The following is a 14,832-nucleotide window of genomic DNA, read 5'->3' on the forward strand; positions in this document are numbered from 1 at the left end:
ATTACTCACCACAGCATGTACATGTAATTAAAAAACATACAAAAATATTAAAAAACTATGTCTTCAGATTGCTCATCTTCATATTTGATTCAGATCCCAACTGTATGTACAGTAGGTGTTCAGATGTTAATTAATAAAATTCACTGTAATGCTGTGACAGAACTTGAAAAGGTGTAAGATTACATACATACATACATACATACATACATCTTCATTACAGACTGTTGTGCCTTTTAGCATTCAGCCTTCAGGCAAAATGCCTCCACAGTCCTGTATTTATATCTCACTCTCTGGCCTTGTTTCGTCCCATTCCTCTTATCTTTAAATCATTAAACCACGAACCTACTACGCTGCCGTAGCAGGGGGAGAGGTGATATTCCCACGTAGCGCGTCCCAGGTGGCGGATAGGGTGATCCTAACCGGCTTGCTGGCGGACTTGAGGGAAATAAAATACCTCTCGCGGACCAAATACACTACCCCCTGCGGGTGGGGGACGCACATGTAAAATACATCCGTGGTATCCCTTGCCTCTCGTAATAGGCGACTAAAAGGGGCCCAAGGGGCTCTCAACTTGGGAGTGTGGATTGGCGACCACGGGGCTCTTAGCTGAGTCTTGGCATTGCTTCCACTTACTTGTGCCAGGCTCCTCGCTTTCGTCTATCCTATCCGACCGCCCTTGGTCAACTCTTGTTCTTTTCCGACCCCGACGGTATTAGAGCATTCGAGGCCTAGGGCGTCTTTCATTTTCATGCCTTTTGTGGCCCTTGCCTTTCTTCGTCCGTTACTTCATTTTTCGAAGTGACGGATCACTTCTTTCTTCTTTTTTCTCTCTCTTTACCCCCTGTGGGTGGAGGACGCAGACGAATAATACACCCATGGTATCCCCTGCCTGTCGTGAGAGGCGACTAAAAGGGGCGACCAAGGTATGATTGAATTGGAACCATGAAACTACTTTTGATTCGTACCATCATGCGGGGAACACCATGGGTTGCCTGTACTTGCGAGTAGTACCACTAAATTAGGTACGACATAAGTTTGTGATTAGTAGCAGTAAAGAGGCTGGCCTGGGGGTTTCCAGTACCCGTGCGTCGTATCCATGTGAGCAACACCGTGGGTCTGGGCGTAGCCTGTGAGTTGTACCGCTATATGAGCGGCACCGTGGGTCTGCGTTGCCTATGATTAGTACCCACTATGTGAGGAACACCACGGGATAGTGCGAGTCCCTGTAGTTAGTACACCTAGGTGAGGAACCTTATCGGTTTGCGTTGGCTATGAGTGGCGCCATTGTGTGAGAAACACCATAGGTCTGCGTTCCCTGTACGAAGTGCAATACCTGTGAGTAATACCATCTTGTGTGGAACACCGCGAGTCTTCGCTGCTTTTGATTAGTACCCCAACATGACAAATATCATAGTTCTACTTTACTCGCGACATGTACCATTCTGTGGGGCCTTAGACGTGGATTTTGAACCCGTTTAGACATCAAGCATCATTGTGCTTTATAGATGGTCCCTTGGTCTTTTTTTGAGTCTGATCCAATGTTTTTTGTTGTGTTCATGTTCCATCCATTCATTCTTAATGACATTTTAAATTTTATTTTGGTCAGTGGATGAGTTTGAACTCTTTGTTATTTCATTTCGTACCATTAGGGGCCGATGACCTTGATGTTAGGCCCCTCTAAACAACAAGCATCATCATCATCATCATCATCATCATAAATCATTAAAAACTGAGTCTAACCTTTGTCTCTCTTTAATTCTCTTAACCTCCATGCCTAAGTCTATTATTCTTCTAGGTATGCCATCCTTCTTCATGCTTCTCACATGAACCTACCACCAAAGCCGGTTTATGCATACAGTTTCATCAGTCGAGTTCATCCCTAACTTGGTATTCTCCTAATTCCGAGTTCTCTCCTGCTGTTGTTCTTACGTGTTCATATTGGCTATCATTCTTGCTACTTTCATGTCTGTTACTTCTAAGTTATGACCAAGATATCTTGAATTCACCCAGCTTTCACTCCTCTACAGCAAAGTCTGTCTGAAAACAGACCCGTGTAGAGGTAGTTCTCTGGGAACTGACTCATTTCTTACAGAATACAACTGATCGCAACTGTGAGCACACTGCAATAGGTTTGCTGCACCTTAGTTGTTTCGCTTACTATGCTGTCATCCTGAGAGAATATACATCCTAAATACTTGAAATAATTCAATTGTTCCACTATTGCATTCCCGATCTATCATTCAATCCTCTTAGTTCCCTTTCCTACTGATATCACTTTAGTCTTGTAGATGCTAATATTCATATTCAATATTCATATCACACTGATTCAAGTTCCAAGATATTAGATTGCAGGTTTTCAGCTAGTTGCTAGCTAGGCGAAACTGTTTACTACATTTCCACTGAAGTGGATTCTTCCCTGCTGTTTTATATCTTTCAGTGAATGAATCATGTAAACTATGAACAACAAGGGTGAAATATCACAGTCTACAATTTTGAACCAATAACGGATATTCAAATACCTCAGAAGTATGAAAACCACGTGCATGCCTAGAAAGAAGTGTTGAAGGAGGAAGGCTAGTGGGAAGATGTAGGAAAAGATGGCTACACCAGCTGAGAGAGGATGTGGAGTGGGAGTCAGTGGTGAGAGAGAAGTTATTTCTGGACAGACAGCGATGGCAAAGACTCTGCATGCTGGAGGGGTTTGATGATGATGATGACAAACTCATTCTACCATCAATTCTCACTGTAGCCAAATTGTCAAAATAAATGCCTTTGATTGTTTTTAATAATCTACCCTTAATTCCATAATCCCTCTTTACATCGGTACTCTGTTATTGGCTTCTCTAGATCTACAAAACATAAACATAACATTCTATTACTCTTGTAGCATTTTGAAGTGACCTGGTGCATACTGAAAATCTGATCCTGGTTTGAAACCACACTGGTTTACATCCAACTTGCCCTCAGCCATTGATTGCACCCTTGTTCCGAAATACCATCGAATACCTTGCCTGGTATACTGATCAACAAAATACCTTGATGGTTGTTGGTTGTTCTGATACTTCCTGTTCCCTTGTTTACACATAGGTGTAATTACTGCTTTCATCCAATCAGAAGATAAGCATCATAAATAGTTGATTCCATACTAATCTTATTATTCTATGAAGCCCTTTTTTTTTCCCCCCAGCCTTCCCACTATACTTCACCATTTCAGGTCTAATTACACCTATTCTTGCTGCTTTATGGCAGTGTAGTTTATTTACCATACTTTCCACATTCTTGAGTGTAATTTCACTGCCATCATTGTTCTCTTCCTCACAAACTCAGTTGTTTGTGACTTCAACAAACAGGTTTCCTTTTACATTGAGGAGATTTTCAAAATATTCTATCTGTCCAGTGATTGTTTGGAATCTATAATATGTGTTCAACTGATTTATCCAAAACATTATTAGTTTCCTTTTTCCCTCCATTACTAAGATTCTCTATTACTGTTCCCTGTCACTTGACCAAGCCTTTTTAGTTTATTACCAAAATTGTATTCAACAAGATGCTATTTCCACCTTAAGAAAAGTGTGGGAAAAGCGCAAGAAGTGTAAAATAAAAGGCACATGGAATATACCCAGGATTGGTTTTCGTACAACTTTTAAGAATTAGATCTTTCTGCTCTGGATTGCTCAGTGCAATCAATAATATTTAACTAGTGTAATGCGTGTGGACAAAATACTGATTTATTTTTTGGAAGTGGAAATAGCACCTTTTGAACACTCTCCTTGATTATTTTGTTTTTGCTCTGTTTCTTTCATCTGCATACAATTTCCTGTCTTTATCACTCTTTATTTGGTGCTATTTCTGATACACCTTCCTTTTACGTTTACGAGCTGTCCTCACTTCATTATTCCACCAAAATGTTTGCTTTTTCCTATCTTTACACACTGTTGTTCCTGGGCATTTCCTTGCTGTTTCTACTGCAGCATCTGTATGCCACTCATTCTCTTTCTTTATTCTGACCTTGGCTCAGTCTGGTGGTATTTGAAAGTGCTCAGATATGTCAGCCCCGTGTTGGTAGGTTTACTGGCACCAAAGGAACTCCTGCGGCATACAATTCCAGCACCTTGGCGTCTCCAAAAACCCTACAGTTAGTTAGTGGCACGTGAAACCAATAATGTTATTGTAATCTTTATTCTGAACTTGCTGCCTATCTATTGTGTGTCCTTTTACTGATGATATCTTCACACTTTTGTCTAATACCTCCAAGTTTGCCTTCCTTATTCATCCGTAGACAGACTGCACTTTCCCTACCACAGGCCTAGTAATAGTTCACTGCCATCTAGTGGTCTGTACCATTTAAAAATCCGTGGAATACCTGCACATTCCTAAGAGATTTCCTGAATTCAGTTGTTTATGATCTAGTATGTTATGGATCTGGTACCCCTATCCTCCTATGTGTATTGGTGAATGTCCTTAGGCCGGGCACACATTGGGACGCAGGCAAAGTAGCTAAAGCAGTGCAGAGCACATTTTTGTAATCCACACAATTTATTGCATCATCGCAAGTTGAGAGACAGGGCAAGGCAGAGCAGAGTTGGCCAGTTCTGCACCTATACTGCCTACCACATGCAGTATTCAAAACACAGTTTCCTGCCCACGTGTAACGTAGTTGAGTAATGGAGGAGAAAATGATTAAAGCTGTACAGTTTAACCCTGTTTTATACGATGTGAGTAATGTGGACTATATGAAGACTAAATTAAAACTAGGTATTTGGAACGAAATTGCCAAGGACGTCAGTGTTAACAATGGTAAGTACTATCAAAACAAATTATTCAAAAATTATTTAAAAAGCAATTTAGAAAATACTTTAGAAGAAAAGACATGTTTAAAAAACAAATAATCGTAATATAATAAAACAGTGTCATTACTGTGAATACAAAACAACATGAAGAATATGCCAGCACAACAGGCAATAATTCGGCTTCCCGAGATATATTTCTGACATTGCAAATAAGGCTGAAAAAGGGGAACAATGTCACTTACCTGGAATTTCTTGTCATCGTTGTCATGCTTCTTACCATGTTGAAATAACTAGTAAACTTCTGCCTCATTATGAAAGCATTGGATGCACTCTGCTCTTGTGTGCCAGTGGAAGCAGGCATTTTGGCAGTGTCTTCATCTACATTATTTTTAGGCAAAATGTTCTATCTCAGACATTAATGCAACACAGAAGCCGCCTTTATGACTTTATCAACGCTGTCAACTTTGGTCTCCAACGGTTGTTGGAAAACACGGAACCTGGATGCCAGTATGCTAAAAGAACGTTCAACAGTTTGTCTTGCTCATGACAGCCTGTCATTGAAAATCTTATTCTCATAGTTTCTGGTTACACTTTGTGTGGTTATGGCCTCATTAAATTTTCAGACAATAAGAAGGCCTCATCATCAACAAAAACGTACAGCAATGGTTCTTCAAAATTCGGCACCAGTGCTGGAAGCGGGATTTTAAAAGTTTGTTTATCCAGTTTTTTCCCCCGAAGAAACTAGTTGAAAAAACACTAAATCTTTCTGTTCAACCAACATCAATTATTATAAAGTGTTAGTTGAAGTCAACTACAACCATTAGCATGACCAAGCAAGTGTGTTTGTAATTGAAGCATGAAGAACCACTTTTTGCTGAGTTCTTTTGACGATACGATTCCCATTCAGTGCACCATTGCTGTGTGGAAAATGACAGCGTTGTTTGAATCCCACTGTAATCTGCTGCCACGTTTCTGTTGTATGTAGATATATTGGTTGCATGTTGTCCCATATGGCGTTTCATTCTTCCTTAACAATTTTGAAAACAGTTCGATCACTCATTCTAGTGATATAACCAATACTTCTGTAACTGTCTCCAGAGACCAAAAACCTGTAAATAAAAGGAATATATGGAAACAAAATACAATATTATCCAGCAACCTAATTACATTGGAACTTACCAAATATTAACAAAGAATAATAGATTAATTTGAAAGTAAAACTAGACCACTAAGTTGAAATATTCATGGCTTTATCAGAATAATTGAAAATTATCTTTGTTTTCTCTTCAGGTGATGAAGATAAGCCCATCTGGACAAAATTAAGGTGCTGTCACAGAGATGCACTTTGTAGGCGATGCAAAAATTGTACAATGGGAGCTGCAGCCGAAACCCTTTAAGGAATGGAAATTCCAGAAATAGATGGAAATTTTATTGCCATATATGGTTAACAGGAAGTAGGTTGTCAATTTGCATGACCACTGATGTAGAGTCACAGGCCCAATGTGAAAATGTTCATGTGGAAATTGATGTTATGGGGTCAGCAATTGCAGATGATGACGATGCAACGCAAAATGACGACACTGACCTTGAAGATGTTACAGACAGAACCAGAAATAGTGCCGAGTCTGAGAAAGATATTCCTGAATCAGCTGTCAGAAAGCCGATTTTAGAACAATCGTACAAGAAAATTGCAAAACTTGACATGAGCAGCTTACTACACAGGTCAGTAACGGAACGTGAATGCAGGGCGAGAGAGAGAGAGAGAGAGAGAGAGAGAGCAACTAAACACCAAAAGTTGCATGATATGAAACCTCCAGATGACTCTATTATGTTTTAAATCTCAGTGCACCGTGCAACACAAAAAACACCACCAGCAACTCAGCGTATTGTCAGAAGAATATTTGAAGCAGTTGACCAAGCTGAAGCTGCTCTGTTGAACATGCCAGGTACTTCATTTCAAGAACAGCCTATATCATTTAATGAACACCATTGTCCTTCCAGTTCTTTCTCAGTTTCATTGGCAAGTACTTCATCTCTGACACATTCAAACAGCCCCAGAGATGAGCTCAGTCAACCAAGATCAAAAATTGCAAACATAAACAGTTTCTTAGGATCTATATCACAGCTTTAGAATGTCACCTGTGAGAAACTTAAAATTAATGTAACTTTATAGTTTGAATGCATGAGTGAAATATGTATTTTGGAGCATTGTGAAAAATAATGAGAATTTCTTTTTTTTAACTGCTAGATTTGCACATACTTGCCACAAGACACAGTGTACTAAAATTCTATCAACATTGACAATCTGTTGTGAACACATTTTGATTTATATTTAATAAAACATGATAAATAAAGGAGCTTACCTAATGAATACAACTAATTTTGCTTCAGTTTCAATCCGTCTTTGTGCATTACAACCTTCAGAATGAATAGAATTTCATAAAATATTCAGAACTTTGTTGAATTGGATTCTATTTAAATGAAAGTAGTTACTGAACTGTTTATCAGTAAATTCTGACTTCAGGGTAAATTCACCACAAGTTTTCCTCTTCATATACCACTTTTCCAGGTTGGCTTTTTATGTTTTGAAATGACATACATTAGCATAATGGTATCCATTTCTTCATCAGAATTTGATTCAGAATTTACATCAGTGTAGCTAGCCGTTACTCTTTCCTTCCGAGAACTGACTAGAGATTGCGTGGCAATGTACGCTCACACGCACTTCACGTTTTCATCCGCCCTATACTGTCTTGACCTGTTCTGCCATGCTGTCCGGCCAACTGCGTCTCAATGTGTACCTGGCCTTCTGCTTGCAAAATGAATTCATAACTGCTAATCTCAAACTAGAACGGTCTAGTCCAGTAAATGCTTCCCATTTCTATTAGCTTCCAAATATCTTCCCCACATTTACACATCAACTTCCTATATCCTTCAGTTCTATTTCCAGTTCTTGCCCTGAAATCGCCCATTACTGCTATTGTATCCTTTCTCTTGACCCTGATTATGATATCTCTGTGCTTCATAAAATGTATGTACTTCATCAGTGAGTAGACCTCATCATTCGTTTTATGAGGGATAGTGAGTGGCCTGTTTTATAGTGTTTAAAGGTGAACTTTCTATTTATTTAAAATTATGTTATTGTTAACTGCATTTTTATTCTATTGAGTATGTTTTAATATGTTTTTGTGCATTTTTAATGTGTTTTTTAAACTTTTAATTTGAATGAAATATATTTCACTTCAAAGGCAATGCCTTATTCAGTTTTAATCTACTTTAAAATCATAAGAAAACAAGCCATTGCGAATTAGATCCACTGATTATTTTAAATTCATAATCATTTATAATTCATCATAATTTTTTAAATCCTAGTCTGTGGGTAAATTTTAACAGCTCAAGCTGGTTTGACGTGTACGTGTATGGACGGACCTACAAAACTTAAGCGAGGAGCGTTTCGACGTATACCTGGACAGACTAGGCTAGAAATGTTTTAGATGTACAGCTGCGTGCCATCTGTTGGTTGTCATCCTGAACTTTTAGTACGGCTTGCAGCACAGGGCATCATTCTATGAAGGGGGGTATATTCTACCGTAATGCGGCATTGTTTCATCAACGTCGAGCGTTGTGAGCAACATGGCAGCATCCTTGCATGGTCTGTATTTATCTAATGCAGCTCTCGAGCGCATGTTAGATGAAATTGAAAGCTAGAAACTTCATTTTGTTTCGTATTGACCTGGGATTACAGTAAAATAAAAATGTTAAAGGTCCACCTTTTCAATACCATGAATGCTTATTGATGTGAATTTATATCACATAACGTTTAAAGAAGATTGGTACTAGTTTCGACGCCCGTTGCGCACCATCATCAGCCAACAAATCAATTGAGCAAAATACAACTTATCAAATAGCAATATATAACACATGATAGCACCTGCAAGACAAATGTTAAACTATGACTAGTTAAAATATAAAACACATAACAGCAAATACACGGATTAATGTTAAAAGAAGGTAACACAATTGTTAGGGTATGATATATGAGAAAATAGTCCAGCTTGAGGTTTGTAGAACATAAGGTGTATCCATATACAACACTTAAATGCACCTACTAAGGCAAATTTTAAATGTAACATTAAAATGATGAGGGTATGGTCCGTATGACCATCTAAAACACATGACAGCACCTATAAAGTCGCTGTTAGATTGTAACCAGTTGGAATGATGAGGTGCATCTGACCGTAAAATATAACATTTTTGAGAAGATATCCCAGTTGTTGAGTCTTGATAAACAAGAAAATAGTCCAGCTTGAGGTGCGTAGATAATAAGGCAACATATGTTATCAGTGGGAAGACTAAACCTTGTTCTCTTTAGTTGCGGTAATTAACAGGCTTAATTCAGGTGGTTTTGAAGCCAACAATGTGGTCATGTGAAGATCATAATTTGAATCAGTGTCACTATTCCCAGTTCAGTATGGAAACGTGGAGACCTGACGAAAAGATTATGTACATAATGATAGTGATATGAGCGAATGCTTACCCGAGTGGTCATGGACACCTGTTGATTCGAATTTTATTCCAACAAGAAAGTAATCAGGCATTTTCTTACTTTACATGCCACTTTTTTGTATGTAGATACAACATCTGCATGATTTGAACCGCGTATCTACTTATTTTGAACAAAATCGGGCAAGTTGTTTAGAAGTTACAGCAATGTTAGTGGCAGCACGTGAAATTGTGATATATTGTGTATTTCTTCAATTTATTACCGCTGTAGGGTAAAACTTGGCCAACTTTTATTACCGGCTTGAACGGTTAATTACACAGGCCTGCGATGAAAAAAATAAAAGGGAAGTGATATCTGAACTTTATGTATTTTTCGGTGCTTATTTCAAAAACTGTAATTAAAAAGTTCCATTGCATCATGTTTTCTTGAAAAATTCTATTGTACTTGGATTTTTATGAACATTTACCATAATTAGTTTTCAGCGTTGAATTTCTTCCCTCCCCGCCTGACCATCATTCTACCGTGGTGAATCTACAGGTTACCCCTCTGTGACACCTCCCTGTTGCAATCTCTCTCTACCAGTAGTGTCGTGCGAATCCTTATCTCAGATCATCTTGGTTCGCTGACCTCACAGGAACACTCGCCAAGTAATGTCTTGCGTGCGCTTGATACAGTGACAAGTGGAAACTTCTTCACAGAAACAATTTTAACTGTTGCTTTTCTCTGTACGTTTCATGAAACATGGCTTCCAGTTCAAGACGTTATATATGTGATGAATATAGCGTTATTAAAAATCGCATGAGGAACATTACAGACAAAACTAAGCAACTTGTCTATATATCATTAATTCTTAACGCTTCCAGTCACATTCTCTTTTCTGACTCAGCCATTTCTACTTATTATATTCATATTGTATTTATATTTTAAGTAAATTAAAATTTAGTTCTGTTTAACTGCCACCATTGATCTGCATTTAGTTTTGTGATTAACTGATTTATCCTTACTTTTGCTTGGCAAGCAGATTTTTTGTGTATTTATAATTGACTGCCTACTCTGAACCTCTGGCTCCCAGAAAAACAAAACACTAGTTCTCAAAACTTAGCTTTAAAAATAATAGCCTATTCATTATCTCATGAATTTTGTTTTAACATTGATTTCATTGGTAAATATATTTCAGGTAGAATGAAATACAAGACTGTGTTTCTGCTCCTTTTACTTTTGCTGGTGGGAGTTTGGGCAGAACCTGAACAGCAGAAAGAGGAAGAGGACCAGAAACCTACTGAAGATGAGGGTGAGGCTAAAAGTGAAGAAGCTTATGACTTTGGTTCATTAGTAGATGACTTAGCATCGAAAGCGATGAGAATTGTTCCAGCTCCAGACTTATCCAATGTGGGGGAGGGCAAACCAAAGGGTGATTCGGAAGATGAGGACTCAGAAATGTTCTCAGAGCAAACAAGGTGGCTTCAGAAAATTTTTGCACAGGTGGAAGGATCAGGAATTGATCTAATGACGGAAGGAGAAGAAAATGATAGTGAAAAAATTGAGGATATTGGAGCCTTGAAAACTCCAGAGCCTCCACCAGAATTAACACCACAGGAAAAACAAGGTCAGAATATATATATTTTTGAAATTTTGATTGAGTGAGGTGCACATTATAACTTCTAATTTTCTTCAAAAACATGTACGTTGTTTACAGAAATTGTGTGATTACAACAATTTTACCGATGTTCATGTAGAAGTATTGGAATCCGAGTGTGCTAATTTAAAATGTGGTGTAAATAGAGGTTGAAGTTGCATGGTACCATTCTTGCATTAGTGGGCATGTTTTATTTACAATTTTTATTACAGTACAATAGCTATCAGTAGATGCTTTTTCATTGTGATGCTCATCAGTTCTACATTTGAGATCACCCCCCACCCCCACAAAATCATTGGTTTCTCATTATCCACCTGTGCAAGAGCTGTACTAATTTCTTCAATGAGCTCAAACGACTTTCATTCTGAATGAAAATGTACACTGATTATCCAACAAACTGGTGTCGTAATCACTAAGAGATTGTCTGTTTTATGTACGACTTTGAACGGGCATAATCGGGGTGTCATAAAGCACGATATTCCTCCTTTAGGACGTCCTGCATCTCCTTGAGATGCTAAATTATGCATTGCATATTTGTTTGTCATATTCGCATCTGAAGTCAGAATTGTGTCAGTAAGTATTACTCTGTCACATACATTAAACATATCTTCATGCACTACACTTAATACATTTTTGAGTCCTTCCACATTCCAGAAAAGACACTTTATTTCTTCAGGTTTCACTGGTTGACCTGCAGTCAATCTCTTATTCAAATCTGAGATTGTCGAAGTAAATCTACCTGCTTTTCTGTTTCTATTTGAAACAAAATGACAAAATTATTCCTTCTGGCCAAAAGTCTTTGTTATCCACTTCTTCTTGTTCAGAAAAAGGGATTCCTATTTTGAATCCCTTGTTAGGTAAAGTGACAGGCTTTTTTCTCACTAACTCTTCTTTCTTTTTAATAAATCTTAATGTTCTCTTCAGTCATTGACCGTTTAAACCTTCCTGCATATATCCATGCTGTTTTTTCTGTTGCACACAATTGCCCACTAACCTTTTTCTTTCCCAATTGTTGCATCTTCCTTCTATATCTCGTCTGCCCTCCTGTTGTTTCTCTATCGGTCCCTTTGATTTGTACAGTACCATTCTGTTTTGTATTTTCTAATTCATTGTCTGATATTTTCTCTTCCTCTGATGCATAAAGTTGTCCACTTTATTTTTTCTTTCCAGATTGTTGTACCTGCTTTCTATGTCCATCTGTCCTTCTGTCATGTCTTTATCATTCCTTTGGGTGGGTATAAAGTCATTCTATTCAGAGGCAGATGCTTTTTGCACCACCCATAAACTTTCCATTGTTCTCTGTGGATAAGGTTTATCCATTAGCAGGTAATATTGCAAATATGAGCTAGATGTATTGCACTTTCAAAAATATCAACAAGATTGTTTTCTTGATCTCGAAGTAGAATGGGTTCTTCATAAGCATTGTTGAGGGCAAAGAAAAAGGTAGATTTCCAAGAGTATATCTTTGTGAATATGAATACAAAAATCTCAGTTGGCTTATATGAGATAAAAAACGGAACATTTGGAAAATTTTCTGTGCAAAACAAGAATGCTGTAGTATTGACATTTGGCACTGCATAAATATTGAATAATGTGAACTGGCTCACTGACAAAGAAGAGGAGCCACTGAGTAAAATTATGGTAACGAACTCAGAACTTACTGTAGTTAACTTGAAGCTCGGGAGGGGAGGGGGGGGGCGTATTCCTAACTTATCCACAGATTGGTGGTTATTATTAAGTTCAATAACAAGTAAGGGGATTATACTAGTCTTCAGTTCTAATGGTGTTAGATTTGAGATGCTAAAATTGACTTCTTTTGTTGGGAGGAGCAGCAGATAATACCTTTTGGCTAGATCAACCAGAATTCAAGAGGTTGGAAGCTAGAGATTTTTGGTGGAGAATTCTTTCATTAAAGACTCAAAAACATGATCAAAAAGAGTGTTATCAAGAAAGGAGTGAGCAACTTTTGTAGATTTTGCAACTCTGGTTAATGATCTTGTATATCTTGCATGAAAGTCAAACAGAATAGTACTTAGAAAATGGAACTAGTTCATTTAGACATGGATACAACATTATTAGGAGGGTTATGATGTCTTTTCACATTGATAGGTCATTTCTCAAAGAAAGCATTTGTTTGTGGTGTTTTCCTAGTCATATAATCTGTAAAGGATTCACAAGCTTTTTTTCAGAAGAAACAGGCATACAAATACAAATTCTGTGCACTGTCTTTCTTCTTCTTCAGTTACTGCTTCCAGCCCTCTCCTGGGTCTCGTTATGAATTTAATACCTGCATTGTTACCTGTTGCTTCACTACTGTTTATCCTGCTTCCAGTGTTTCTTCTGTCCTTCCTCCTCTTTTCTTTATACTCTCTTCCACTGTATCCATCTACCTCTTTCGAGACCTTCCTTCTGGTCTCTTTCTAGTTGGTTTCTCATTAAATACTTTGGAACTTGGTCTTCTCCCATTTGTATTGTATGTTCATACCTTTTCAATGTCCACCTGGTGGCCATGATCATTGAGGCGTCTTTCTATAAGATGTCTGACAGTGTGGTTAGCCATTTCAAGTCCTATTAGTGGAAAATATGTTCACCATCAGAATATTGGCCAGCAGGGTAACAGAGGTGGTAGTATAGAATTTCTAAGCATAAGATTGTGTGTCAAAATCATGGATTCAATTCTAAACCTCTATGCAACATACGTATGGAGTGAGAATAAATGACAACTATGAGGTCCACAACCTCACCATGTGCTACTATTATTCATTTCCATCTGCATCATTTGTTTTCTCATCCCCTTGTTTCTTAGGTTAACGCAGTTTTTAGTATCGATTATTATTTCAAATTAACACCTGTTTCACTGAATTTTGTCGCAATAAGTTGTTTTTTGCTCTGCATATTGATGTAAATATTGTATATTTGTGCTAATTTTGTTTCCGTCTAGGCTCTCTTTTGTTTGTTTTTTCATTTGCTCTTTCATTATGTTTTTTTAGCATTTTTTCAACTTATATTATGTAAATTATTCCAACCCCCCTAATTTTTTTCACTGAAGATGGCTCAAGCGAGCCGAAACATGTCTGAATTTGTTTGCTCCGTCTAATGACGGAATATATGATGTATTGAATAGGAGGATACTCTCATTTTTCGCCATTGTAAAGTGAAAACCGTCAATACGGAATGATTCTAATATCTTGTAATGGAAATGCCATCCAGGCAAAGAAGAAAGCTAACCTTTATTGCAATCTCAAAATAAAGGACCGCCAAATTAGGGCAAGACTTACGTTTTTTGAAAAAATGCTTGATTAATGACGTAATCCCCAATTTTCTAAAGTTTACCAAGAAAACTCACAGAAATACAGCAAAAACTCGCGCGACTCAACTTAAAACCGATAAAATCTGGATTAAAGAGGAAATCAAATTTCTCCATAAAAAGAAATCTCTCCTGAACCACAAACTGTATGAAACTCATTTAGAAGTTTCCACTCTCCTTTGCCCCCTCGAATGCACGTCCTTTCAATTACACGTCTCCAACAAACTTAACCTCACTTTGTTAAAGAAACAAAACACACTTGACAAGAAATGGAATGCTCTTTCAAAAACAAAAACAATGCTTAGCAAACATAACAACTCAAATAACACAAGGCCTAATGATTTTCACCAACCTGTAGTAAATTTAAGTAAAATCATTCTTGATGCCGATGATCTTGATGTGCTGAGCAAGGGACCTAAACATGATTGGGGTAATCCTTCTAACCGTGATAATTTAATTTCCACCATAGCTGAATCTGAATTGGCCATTAATAAATTACCAATAAATATACAAGAAGAGGTCCGATATGAAGTCAGACACAAGCTATCTTCCATCCTCAATCAACAACAAACCATTAAACCCAACACAGTGCACG

General features: G+C 37.7%; 1 protein-coding gene across 6 annotated transcripts in view; it reads left to right on the plus strand.

Annotated features, from left to right (window-relative positions):
* LOC136857838 (protein sel-1 homolog 1) overlaps positions 1 to 14,832 on the plus strand; it is a 275,191-nt gene that overhangs the window by 20,808 nt on the left and 239,551 nt on the right. For all 6 annotated transcript variants that reach the window (XR_010858566.2, XM_067136810.2, XM_067136809.2 and 3 more), the window contains one exon: positions 10,472 to 10,900. Coding sequence is in view for 5 of the 6 variants with exons in the window: in XM_067136810.2 (XP_066992911.2) it covers positions 10,472 to 10,900 (429 nt within the window). In the remaining variant the exon portion in view is untranslated. The remainder of the gene's footprint in view (positions 1 to 10,471; positions 10,901 to 14,832) is intronic.

This window comes from Anabrus simplex, chromosome 1 (assembly GCF_040414725.1).
Source record: "Anabrus simplex isolate iqAnaSimp1 chromosome 1, ASM4041472v1, whole genome shotgun sequence".
Lineage (NCBI taxonomy): Eukaryota > Metazoa > Arthropoda > Insecta > Orthoptera > Tettigoniidae > Anabrus > Anabrus simplex.